This window comes from Sinocyclocheilus grahami, unplaced genomic scaffold, assembly GCF_001515645.1.
Source record: "Sinocyclocheilus grahami isolate Dianchi unplaced genomic scaffold, SAMN03320097.WGS_v1.1 scaffold257.1, whole genome shotgun sequence".
In the NCBI taxonomy this organism is placed as follows: domain Eukaryota; kingdom Metazoa; phylum Chordata; class Actinopteri; order Cypriniformes; family Cyprinidae; genus Sinocyclocheilus; species Sinocyclocheilus grahami.
Window position 1 is genome coordinate 1,112,007 of NW_015505436.1, and position 13,077 is coordinate 1,125,083.

Here is a 13,077-nt window from a genome sequence, read left to right on the forward strand (position 1 = left end):
TTTGTTGCATGTAGACCGTAGTTTGTATGAGACACTATTATCAGAGCCTTCGTTATTGGTCAGTGTCTTATTTTTTATTTTACCTCAGTGCTAAAGTTCTCCAAAATATATTTCCACAGAGTTATTTTTTATTCATCTCAAAATCAGTCATTTATGCAATGTGTAATTCATTACTTGATTTTTTTTTTTTTACATTAAGCAATACCATTTATCAAATACTCGATGAAGACAAATGTTGCTTGAGTCTTGATGCACTGCAAATAAAGGATTGTAACCTGGTATTGATTCTCATTGTCAAAATCTTGGAATGCATTACAGAAAACAACTACGCAAATCCTTTGTATCTACCCAGATTTCTTCAACAATTTGTTATACAATTTGATCTGATCTTCAACAAAGCCACCTGTATATCAATTTCCAAACAAAGTCTGCTTTCATTTTAATCCCTTTATCAAACATGACATTTATGTAAACATTCACAGTGCACGGAGTAAAAATGGATGTGATTTAATAAATTGTAGAGCCTCCCACCTTTGGGTCATCATCTGATCACATTATACCCAACTTCTGTTGAGCTTCAACTGGAAGATGGCATTACATTTTCCTGCAAAATGTCTTGATAACCTTGGGGATTCGTTCTACCATTGATGATAGCAAGCTGTCCAGGCCCTAAGGCAGCAAAGCAGCCCCAATGCCCCCTCGACCATATTTTACATTACAGTTGGGGCTGAGGTTTTGACACGAGTCAAAAATACAGGTACAGGTAAATACAAAAAGTTCAAATACTTAAAAAAAAAAAAATCTAAACCAAACACAATCTTCTACTGTCTGTACAATTACCTTAAGTCTCGAAGAGGTCTGACCTCAAACATCATTTGCTTTTACCAGTTTGAATAAAATAATGATCCACACATAAAAGTGAGATTTTGATATTTCTTACATTCCAAAAGTACAAAATGATTGTATGAAATGAAACAACAACAAACTTTTGGTATATCATTAAATATAAAGTTGATTTAGGCCTAGGTGACCTGATGTTTAGGAAATGGCTTTTAAAAGTAACCAGAGAGCATATTGATCATTTCTAACTACACTAATGCTTTTCCAGTTACACACAACAAGCACAGTCTTGCGTTTTTAAACATTGACCTCTGCTAATATTTAACAGGAACCTGAGCAAGCTACATTTGATTCTTGCTACAGGAGAAACCTGTACTGACTCGGTAAGATACTCATTAGTTCTAAATCTCAAACTAACTAAGAATATGCATTTTTATTATAACGACATCTCCTAGCTCCATATATTTCTGATGAATTATAAAAAAGCTCTACACAAACCACCATACAAGAATGTTTTAAAAATGCATACCATTTGTCACGTTCTAGCAAAGATAATGTGAATACTTCAGGGTTTATTTCTGCAATGTTGTAATTTATTGTGCCAAAACAATCTTATAAGATACTGCTGCACAAATGTTTTACTTATTTTAAAACATTATTATAATTTTTAATCTCAATCAGTGTACGCAGATGGGAGACCAAAGGAAACAACGGTTACCATTTTACACCTTTCTCTTCATTACATTCGGGCATCTTATCACATCACTGTCTCCTCCACCAACAGTAGTTCCTCTCTTCCATAGGCATTTTGTGCTGTTATGGAATGCTCCTATTTCTAAATGCCAACAACTGAAGGTCCCTCTAGATTTATCGCTGTTCCAGGCGGTCACCACACCTGCCAGGGAACGCAATCAATCCCTGACCCTGTTATACAAAAATCGAATTGGCCTTTACCCCTATGTAGACCTCCACTCCTTGAAAGAGTATAATGGCGCCATCCCGCAGAGGGGCAACCTGTCTGCTAGTTTGGATAAAGCTAAGGAAGAGTTTACCCAGTACATTCTGGACTCAACCACTGGTCTCGCTGTCATGGATTGGGAAGAGTGGCTTCCAATGTTTGACCGGAATTTGGATGACAAGGAGATCTACAAAGAACTCTCTGTCAACTATACCCTCCAGCAGAATACTTCCCTTGACCTGCAACAGGCATTCAGCGATGCCAGCCTACAATTCCAGCATGAAGCCAGACGTTTCATGGAAGAGACTCTGAAAATAGGAATCGATCTTCGACCTCTGCATCTGTGGGGCTACTACTTGTTCCCAGACTGCTATAACTATGACTTTGAGGAGTCAAACTATACAGGTACTTGCTCAGAGCACACAAAGCAGTTGAACAACGAGCTGCTCTGGCTGTGGGAGGTTAGCACTGCCCTTTACCCATCAGCATATCTGCCAGTTTCTGTGAGTGGAAGCAGGAGTGCTGCACTGTTTGTTCGTCACCAGGTGCAAGAGGCAACAAGAGTGGCAGCCCTGCCAAATCGGCGCCACACTGCACCAGTCTACGTCTACCTACGGCCTCTCTTAAGAGACCAAAAGGAGCTTTACATGAATGAGGTATAGTATGGAGACTACTGGCTGTTATTGACCATGGCAGATTGTCATGCCAATTAGAAATGTGTCAGAGGGCAGTCTGCTTTGCTGTGATGTCATGCCGACTCTCACAAATTCTCTCGCAACAGCGAGCTGGCCATGCAGTTGTGTTGACCAAAAGCACGATGGGAAATGACTCGCTGACGACACAGCTTAAGTACAACCAAAACATGGATAGCATAGTCTAGACCAGGAGTATGTAAACTTGCTCTTGGAGGGTCAACATCTTGAAGTTCAACTTCAAATTTTATAGTAAGTCTGAAGACCTTAGGCTCGTTTGAGATGAGCAAAATCTGCAAAGAACCGATCAAGAGTGATAACCGCAAAATGCATGCCAATTAGAAATGTGTCAGAGGGCAGTCTGCTTTGCTGTGATGTCATGCCGACTCTCACAAATTCTCTCGCAACAGCGAGCTGGCCATGCAGTTGTGCTGACCAAAAGCACGATGGGAAATGACTCGCTGACGACACAGCTTAATGCTCATTGGTTCAAACAACCATGATGTTGCATTCTCTTCTAAAATGTTTGCTTTTTATATCTGATATCATGTGATTGAGTTTAAATTATACGTGAATATTCCCAAACACTATGACAGTGCGATCTCTGCTTCAAGGCCTGAAATGGGTGTCAGACAAAGGATACATGCAGATTGCACAGTGTTGAGGGTACTCTAGGAAACCACAGGTCTAGGCCATATAGGTTTCTTGCAGTAATACGCTGTCTGTTTTTCTATAGATTGATTTGGTAAGCAGTATCGGTGAGAGTGCAGCCCTGGGAGCTTCCGGGGCTGTGCTATGGGGGTCTAGTGCTGATTACAAAGACAAGGTAATTTCTTTTTTCTTCTTAAAGCAATATTTTTTTTAATTTTTTTTTATTTTTTACATATTATTCATGTATCTAATATAAAACACAAAAGATAATGATCTGTAAAATATCATTGCTACTATTTTCCTGAGACTGGTGACGTTGAGCTCCATAATGCTCTCACATCTCAATCAATTATGCTTTGTGCCAGGTTTTACACCAATGACAACTGATATGGGTGTAACAGCACACAAAAATGGTGGTTCGGTACATACCTCTGTTTAGAAGTCACAGTTCTGTCTATGGCTGTGCTGGTGAGTGTGAAAACCGCACCGCCACTTGTTTCTCCAGCAAAATGGATATATACTGTAAATTAACAACTGGTCACAAAATCCATAATATGCAATGTTTTTGATATCAAACAACATGTTTATAGTACACAAAAACAGGTGAAATGTGAGAGCTCATGGAATCGTCAGCAAATAAAGATTTTAGTTTTGGACTACACATAAATATATAATATGGCTTCAGAAGACTTTGAATATAGTGCAAGTTGTATGGACCACTACTACTGTGCGATGTTGTATTTCTAAAGCTTAATAGACCCAACTTGAACCATAGTAGAAAGAAAATCATGTTTTTGGAATGACATAAGCATGACAAAATTACAGTAATTTTAATGCTTCTCTTTCCTTTCAGACCTCATGTGAAGCCTTGTCTGCATACCTATCTGATACTTTAAACCCCTACATTGCCAATGTCACCTCTGCGGCCCAGCTCTGTAGCAAAAGTCTCTGTCAAGGCAATGGACGCTGTGTCCGCAAAAACTACAACTCAGACGATTACCTTCACATTAGTTCAGAAAGCCACCAAATCATTAGGAAAGATGGGAAATATGTGGTCACGGGGACCCCCTCTCCAAGTGATCTCACTTACTGGAAAAACAAATTCACTTGTCAGTGCTATGAAGACAGGAAGTGCACAGCTACAATACCCGCTTTCTAACAGAAAATGTTGTAGAACAAGTAGACAAATTTATTGTATTTAGAGAGGGTAATTCATTTACATTACTTCACTAAAAAGGTGAGTTAATTTTTACACTAATGATATACTGTATACAGAGCACATGAAATTGTCTACAGTCTAATAAAATGTCACATAAAATTTATAATTATGTCAAACTGTCAAACACAACACATCCTTATTTGAATGAACTTCCGTTGTATTAAAAAATTAGGCATTTTGATATCGAAACAAACACATGCATGTTGGAGTCATTATGATGCAAAGGTAAAAAGATAAGAAAAAAAAAAGAGTAATATTTAGGAATCAGGGGCGTCTTAAATTGATCAAACTTTCTTTCCTTGGCACATTTTAGTCTGCCTGGGGTTTGACATGAAAAGCCTCTTCTGAATGTTATCCTGCTGACTACACATAAACATATATAATGTAATGCAAGTACAGTATGGAGACAGCCCTTCAGGGAGCGTTTTAACCAAGAGGTTGCAGATTTAAACCACTAGGAGTCGTTGTCTCTGCATTACATACACACTTGAGTGAACTACAGTAGACCTTCTACTGTAACAGTGCAAATACTGAATCTGCAAGCTATGATGCCCTATACTAGCTCATATCATTATGAACATTACAATGTACTCAACTATCCCACACAATGTTGCATTTTTCAAAACGTTTTGTTTGCGGACGTTTTGTTTGTCGTACATAGACGATCTCTCCTCAATATAGTAATCAAGGATGCGATATAATCTTTCCAATCAATATAACTTATATCAATACATATCATACAAACATTTATAATCGAATGGAGAGCCCCATTCCATCTAAAATCTACTTACCGTGTCGATACACTTAACACTTATCCTGAAAAACTCCAATCATTTTGATTTTTTTTAACCGACATTTTATCTAATTTTGAGTTTATTTTCAACTGTGGCGTTTACCACACGCAAGCTTGATGACGCACTTGAGTAAAAACGAAAGCTGATTGGCTTAAAAGTTCACCTTTGACAATGATTGGTCATTGATACGGAAAGAGGTTAATATTTAGTTTAACTTTTTTATTTCAATTTTTAGTTTTTTATTTAAGAATCTTTATATGATAATGTTTAAGTTATGAATGTTCACAATTTTCACAATATTCAAATAAACGATATTTATAACATATTATAAATAGCCTATGCATAACAGATATAAACTCTTAATATAATTATATAATTGACTGTAGATGGCAGTGTTGTTACGTCACAGCACTACAGCTAGTCCACTCATATTAATCTTAATAATAATAATAATATTTTTTATTGATTATGAATTTTTCTTTTGAATCCGAGCTAACCAAAAGATTACTAAATTGTATTTTACAGAACAAACAAGCCTCCAAAAACCAAACCACCACCAGTAACGTTTCTGATTCACTCCTCAAATTTCTGGGCTAGTAGAAATCCCCACCAAAAATGCTTCTTTAATGTGTGTGCCATACAGTAAAAAACCAGAGGTATGTTTTCAGCTGAAACTGCAACAGCTACATGATCAACAAAAGATCCTGCAGTGACCGCCTGTGACAGACTCTGAAGGGGGGCTGGTCCGTGCTTCCACAGGGTGACATGACGCAAATGTCCCTAGACAGACAAAAGACAGCTTTTACTATTGAGTACCCAAACAGAAACTGCAACAGTGACTCTATAAAATAAAGGAAAACATACAGCTAAAAGGAACGGGTGAGAAAAGGCAAGTCAGCTGTTGGGAATGTGTGGGCATACATTAACATGTAAATTATAACGTACAATATATATATATTTGTATGCATTAAATGTGTGTAATAACGTATTTACATAACGTATTTAAGTCAAACTCCCTATGATTCCTAATAAGTAGCCTATGTATGTGTGTGGGGTTTGAATGGATACAATTTTAATGCATTCTTACAGTTGCTTGTTTGAGGATTTAGCCAAAAGATATTGTCAGCTGTTGTAGATGAGTAAGATGTGACTTTTCTCTAATGCCTGCGAATATGTTGATGCCTCAGGTCAAAGTGTGGGCTGTCATTGCTCTAACAAGGATTTGTAGTGTTTATGGCTCCCCTTTAATGGCGACCTACTGACATACATTCTGAACCCTAACTTCCAGACCATCTGCCAGACAGACTAAACCTCCCCAAAACACGTGTGAATTCCCACATGACTATACAGAGCAACATTAAAGGAATATTTCACCCAAAAATGAAAACTGTCATCGTTTACTCACACTCATGTCTTTCGAAACCTGTAGGACTTTCTTCTCTGAAACACAAAAGGAGTAATTTTACAGAATGTACTTTTCTGAATGCATTTAGAATACATAAAAGTAGACCCCTATTCCATATTAGGCCTACTTAATCTTCTGTTGTCATATGGTATCTTCGTGTCAAGAATAGACCAAAATTCACATTCATGAGAAAACAATGTCCGATTCATTAATGAATCATTCTTTTGAATCAGATATTTTAAATCAATTGGTTGATCCGGTTCACAATGCGTGCATCTGAAGCATAGCATAGCATACAGAGAATGATTCGCTAGTTTACCGTTTTTTTTGGTTCTCGCGTTCAGCTTAGTGAACCTTCCTCTGGATGGGGAGATCTTCGATGAACAACTTCATTTTTGATCTGTTCCTCACAAAAATCTATTGTACGACGTAACACTAAAGTTTTATGGATGTACAGTAGATGGTAATTTTGTGTTCATTTTGAAGCTTGAAAACTCGGGTACTTTCACAGTACTGTATAAAGACGAGTACATAGAGAAACACAGTAGTTACAGTACACAGTGCTTTTGCACTCATCTTGACCAAATGCTTTGTAGACACACATCAAAAGTGACTTCTCCTCAAGGGTGTCCTTGACCTAGGTGGACCAAAACATGGCAGCAAATGAAGAGACATGAAATTTCAGTTCAGAAAAAGTCATTTATCTCTCTCCAGCTTAAGGATGGGGCCAGCTTTGTGAGCTAAGGAGGTATTTATTCATGGAATAAAGTGCTGGCCTGATATAATTTCTGTAACAAATTTTTCTCTGTATGCCCTTACGTACAAACGGATGATGACACATGGTCAGTGTTTTGCCCTTGAGTTATGTGATTCATAATGCCTCTGACTAATCCCACACAAGGTTACCGCTGACCTACTTTTGGGACGTTCCAGTCTGACGTTCTTGGTTCCATTTGAGAAGTCCACATTCTCAAATCTCCTTTTATATGTTATTGTTAGTCATTTTCTTCTCTTAAAGTTTCCAAACAGAAAAATCTAATGGATTCAAATGGTGATTTTTCAAATGGATTCATCTTTCTTTTACCAGACCACTGTATTCAAATGATATTGAAGATGAATATTATTTGTTTAGGATGACCCTGATATCATTACTCTTTTGATTTATAACACAGGTTAGCCGCATGCAGCGCCTGAGGACGATAGCCTGTCAGTGTTCCCATAGATCAACTCATTCAGCTCTTTGTGACCGTCTATAAAGGGCTCAGATCATGCGGTGACCCAGAGGCTTGCCAGCACCACTCAGTGACTACTGGACTTCTGACACCACCTATGTGTCATTCCACCACAAAAATCAAATACAACCTGGAAATACAAGGAAAGGTGCAAAGGTGATTTCTAGGACTGGTAATGTCATAGAAATGAATGACAAATCTTAAAAGGTACTCTTAAGTTCCCCAAAGTATGTTTTTGGTACAAGAACCTTCAACTGAACAATCTAAAGAACCATTTTCCACTATAAAAGCACCTTTTTAATAGAATGGAAAGGTTCCATGGATATTGACGGTTCTTCATTGATGCCCAAAAAAGAACCTTCATTTTTCAGAGTGCGTCAGGCAGTCTAGCTTTGTAAATTATGCATGAAATGAATATGCATGACATTTTCCCCTTCAAAATTTTCATGGAGGAAATTTGGCATGATGGCATGAACGGCGTGAGTGAATGAGAAGTTCATTTAGGACAACATCATGCCCAAACATCTTGCTCATCTCTGTACTCACACATAATTAAACTCCATCATGCATGAGGAGAGACTGGCTCGGGGCTCAGGAATGAAATCTCATTAGCACAAGCCTGCCACGATTGGCAATTACTCAATTCACTTGTCAGCTACGGCCCAGAAGTAATGCCTTGTCGTTCCTGTGCACAGATGGGTGATATCCAGCATCATCCCCTCTCCACTTTCTTCACTCCTTTCCCTTTCTTCTTCAGCTTAATGTGACTTTTTGTTGTCGGAGTAATAAGCAGCTGTCCTCTTCCTTTTACAACACCTATTTTGTAAATATATGATTTTGATAACATTTATTGTTAATAATAAATGATAAAAATGAACAAGTCAAAAAGTCAATTTTTTAAATGGTATTAATTCATTTTGTTTAAATGTCATTTATTTGATAAAATTTAACAATAAATGTCAATAAATATAGTTAAACTTAATAAATGACAGTAGATTTAAAACTAAAATATATCATTTATTAAAATAAAAAAATTAATCTGTTTTTTCTTTACATCGTACAAAAGGTGTCTGAATTGCTTTATTTCTGTAGGCCTATAATTTTAAGTAACATAAAATGCTCAAGGGAAATAATAAATTTTATGGCGCCCTTTCAAACCTTGCATTTTAGGAAAGAAATAGTGCTTTATCTCAGGTCTCCTGAACCCATCAAAGTGACAAGACCATTATTATTATTATGTGCAATATTGCCTTTGATGTCTTTCCAAAACAGTTCTCTCTGGAAACCCCTCAACGCAAACTGCCCTGTCTATCATGCAACCGGCAATACATGTGAAAGCATGTGGGATCTGCTATGGAAAAAAATTACCTTTGCAACGTGTGTGGCATTCGGAAGCTTTTCACCCCCTGAACTGAGCAGAGACACTTTCTGATTGTATCACTTTGATGGATTTTGACGACAAAATAGCTGACGTTTTTAAAGAAGAGAGGTTCGCATTATAAAAGTTGAAAAGGACCAATAAAGAAAAGCAAAATCTAGGATATTGGCAACTTTTAAATGGATTCACCTCGCATTGATTTTGGATGTCAATGCGTGTCGAAACAAACATATTTCATATGTGGTTTACTGGACTTATGGCCCCTTGAATGCTTAAAATGAATTATAACACCTCAGTGTCTCTTGCGGTCCTTTTGTTTGTGACCACTGAGTCGCAGGCTAGTAATGCTCATTTGGCTTTCTCCCACATGCCATAAAAAGTCCACACAGGGCAGTGATTGTTTCCTTTCGGCCCGAATGCCACAGTGACGCAAACGGTTTCCTTTGTCCAAATGAAAACTCTGCAAATTTCATTATTTTTTTGTTGTTGCTAAAAAGTCCATGTTAGTACGTGTTTTGATACGCTGACACAAAGCTCCTTGAGAAGCTCACAGAGACGCACATACTGTATGGGAAAGGAAAGAGGAAATGGAAAATGATTCAAAACGAAAAACGAATCATCGAAATGACTTGTTTTTGCAAATGTAAAAGAAAACAGCTGATAAGTCACAACTCACTTTACATGCGAGTGCTAAAGAACAGAGATGGTTGAAAAAGGATGTTTTCTCTATTTCAGAGAGAGAACGAGGGAGAGAAACAATGCTGAGATTGTTCATATACACCCAGTTAAGCATTATTATGCCCGTGGATGATGATGCACATTTAACTCTCCTCCACTCTCAGGTTCTGTTACAAATATCGGTCGAACTATCTGAGACTAGTATAAAACATCGGGTTTTTCCAATTTTAAACTGTACATTTACATTCCCATTGGGAGCACTGATAGTATTTTTTTTCTGGTTCATTAAATGCTTGTTTATGCACATGTATAGCATTAGCATTCGGGCTACATGGGTAAACGCCTTGTCTGGCAGTTGTTTTTAACTGTGGTGACTCAGAATACTGATTAACATTTACTCAGGGTGAATATTCAGTCCTGTGGGCCAATACGCTTTGGGTAGTACATTTTATTATTATTTAATCTGACATTTAAAGTGAGTTCTGGATTTTTTAGATAAGACTATCGTATGTTTTCCTAAAGTCTGTGGACCTGAGGCTGAACTGTAAGTCTGAAGAGGATAAATCTTTAATTTTAAGCATTGAGGTGAAGATGAAAAGATTAAACGTGAGCTAATTTGGATACTTTCCAAATGTTGAAAATCAAGACTTAAGGACCATTCACACCAAGGTTGATAACTTGGCCTATAAAGTTTTAATAATCGTTCTAATTCCATGCGAATAATGAAGTCCACATCACAGCTACAATGATAACAGTACTGAGGAACGATATCATTGAAATCACTTTCAGGATGAACAATAAGTGGAGGAACAATAAAAACATTGACAACCAATTAGAAACCATCCTGCATTAAAGCGCCCAATCATTTTAAAGTGACAGACAAAACTTGTGTACTTATAATAAACAATGTTATTGTGCGTTTGTGTGGGTGCTAATATGATTATCATTATAGTTATCGTTCTTCATTATTCTTAGTTCTATCGTTGTAATTGGGGCTTTAGACTCACTTGTAATTAGTTTTTACTTTATTTGCACCTGTTTTGCTAATAATATATTGGTTTTCTTTAAAATTCAATTAAAAATAAAGCAAAACACAAGTTTTTGCTTCATTTCCACAAGTGATCTCAGACTTGTAGTACCACTCTATATATTTGTAATTCTATATGCAAATAGCAATTATAAAATAATAGCCCATTAATCCTTATAAATATTAATAGTACTTTAATTAAAGCATTTGTTACAGGGTAAATTACTTTGCCAAGTTGAGATAAAAAGAGTTTAATAATTAAAGAGACACTCATTCTTATGTAATGAGCAAAGGTCATTTCCCATCTGTTGTCATGTGGTGCACAATTTCACCATCCCACAGGTTTGGGGATTCATCCAATTTTTGCCCATTCTCAAAAATCATATTTATTTTATTTTAAAGGAATAGTTCACCCCAAAATGAAAAGTACCCCATGATTTACTCACCCTCAAGCCATCCTAGGTGTTTATGACTTTCTTCTTTCAGATGAATACAGTCGGGAGTTATATTAAAACTGTCTGGGCTCTTCCAAGCTTCCAAGATATTGAAGCCCAAAAAACTGCTTCCATCCATCATAAAAAGTGCTCCACACAGCTCCAGCGGGTTTATAAAGGCCTTCTGAAGCAAATCGATGTGTTTGTATAAGAACAATTTCCATATTTCAAATTTTTAATCTCTAGCTTGTGCTAACTATCGTAGGTGCGTTCCAGCAGATGACGTAGGATGTAGGCATAGCATAAGCTAAGGTGAGAAGAGTCGAATGGGGAAGCGCAAAGGAGAGAGCAAAACAAAACACCGGTCACGAATTAGAAGTACAAAACAAGGATTTGTAAAGAAAAATGTAAGAGGATTTCGATATAAGCCAAGAAGAGACTGGGTTTCCTTTGCTGTAAACAAAAAGTTGGTTCTCGTGAGACTAGCATATTCTCACCAGAGCTTACGCATACGTCATCCGCTGGAACGCCACTCTCTCGTGAACATGTGTACGACAGTTAGCGGAAACTAGAGATTACGGTTTATAAAGTTTTAAATATGGATATTTTTCTTTCATAAACACATCAATTCACTTCAGGAGACCTTTATTAACCCCCAAAATCTCGACCACAATTCACTGCCATTATAAAGCTTGGAAGAGCCAGGGCATTTTTTAATATAACTCCGATTGGATTCATCTGAAAGAAAGAAGTTATATACACCTATAATGACTTGAGGGTGAGTAAATCATGGGGTAAGTTTAATTTTTAGGTGAAGTATCCCTTTAAAAAGGCTGGGCCTATTAGTGTAATGGCTACAATAGAGTTGTCAAGTTGGCACAAATTACTGAGATTTCCCTTAGGATGAAATCAAAGGTTGAGGATAATGCTGATGACGGGGCAACAGGAGGGGATGTGGGCTGTTCCGTTGTGTGAACATCAGAACAGCTCAATTACGCTTTTCAAAAGCAACCTTTAAACAAACTCAAAGGTTTTTCACATTCTCCTTCAACAAACAGTAATTTGGCAGTGCCAACAATCCCATAATTCCCCTTCATAGGGCAGCTGAGGAGGGGCACTGCAAATAGTACATACAGTGTGTGTGTGACAAAGACGAGAGCCGCTCACACACAGGGAAGACTTCACAGGGGAACTCATTAACGCATTCAAGCATCCATCACAGGCGGTGACCTAGAAATGAGGGACAATTCCACAAAAGGAATAACAAGACAATAAAGCCCTTCTTTTTCATGGATGGCATCCTCTCAATCAGATAGATCCAATTAGAAGAGACGCTAAAAAGCGATTATAAGTATGGGTACCATCCTGGCCCAAACACCTAAAAACGTTCCCATTTGTGTAAAGATTGTCTGGAAAGATATTGTGCATAACTTGCAAAAATTAAGAAATGCCATAGTAAATCTGGCATAAGAAATTAATAAATTGCCCTAATAAAAAGTAATACGTTTTTGAGTTTTAATGAGAAAAAATGAGACCAACAATGAATTTAGTCCTTTCAGGACCAAACAACATCTTAAGTATGCATTGTAGAGGGGCAAAGTGCTCATCATTCATGAAATATTAATATGACACATGCCGTTCAAAAGAATGACTGTTTGTTGGTGCTTATGAATCATTTATTAGGCCGAAGTGTGGGTTTGAATGATGCAATCTACTTAAATATGCATGAGAATGTCATCAGCGAACACTCAGAGTGCCTTAAAATAAAA

General features: G+C 37.2%; 1 protein-coding gene across 2 annotated transcripts; it reads left to right on the forward strand.

Moving 5' to 3' along the window:
* The first annotated feature begins 1,165 nt into the window (after positions 1–1,165).
* On the forward strand, positions 1,166–5,038 carry spam1 (sperm adhesion molecule 1). Of its 2 annotated transcripts, none has more exons than XM_016290350.1 (4): positions 1,166–1,223; positions 1,522–2,454; positions 3,227–3,316; positions 3,995–5,038. In XM_016290350.1, exons 2-4 carry the CDS (start codon positions 1,531–1,533, stop codon positions 4,298–4,300), a joined length of 1,320 nt encoding a protein of 439 aa, XP_016145836.1. In that variant the 5' UTR covers positions 1,166–1,223; positions 1,522–1,530; the 3' UTR covers positions 4,301–5,038. The 2 variants fall into 2 exon arrangements, with proteins under 2 accessions (XP_016145836.1, XP_016145838.1); XM_016290352.1 differs by having other exon boundaries at positions 1,192–1,223; positions 1,531–2,454.
* Positions 5,039–13,077: the final 8,039 nt, after the last annotated feature.

Coding starts and splice junctions, on each gene's coding strand:
- spam1 (XM_016290350.1), top strand. CDS start 1,531: ATGGGAGACCAAAGGAAACAACGGTTACCATTTTACACCTTTCTCTTC. Junction 2,455..3,226: donor AGGAGCTTTACATGAATGAG/GTATAGTATGGA, acceptor GTTTTTCTATAG/ATTGATTTGGTAAGCAGTAT. Junction 3,317..3,994: donor GTGCTGATTACAAAGACAAG/GTAATTTCTTTT, acceptor CTTTCCTTTCAG/ACCTCATGTGAAGCCTTGTC.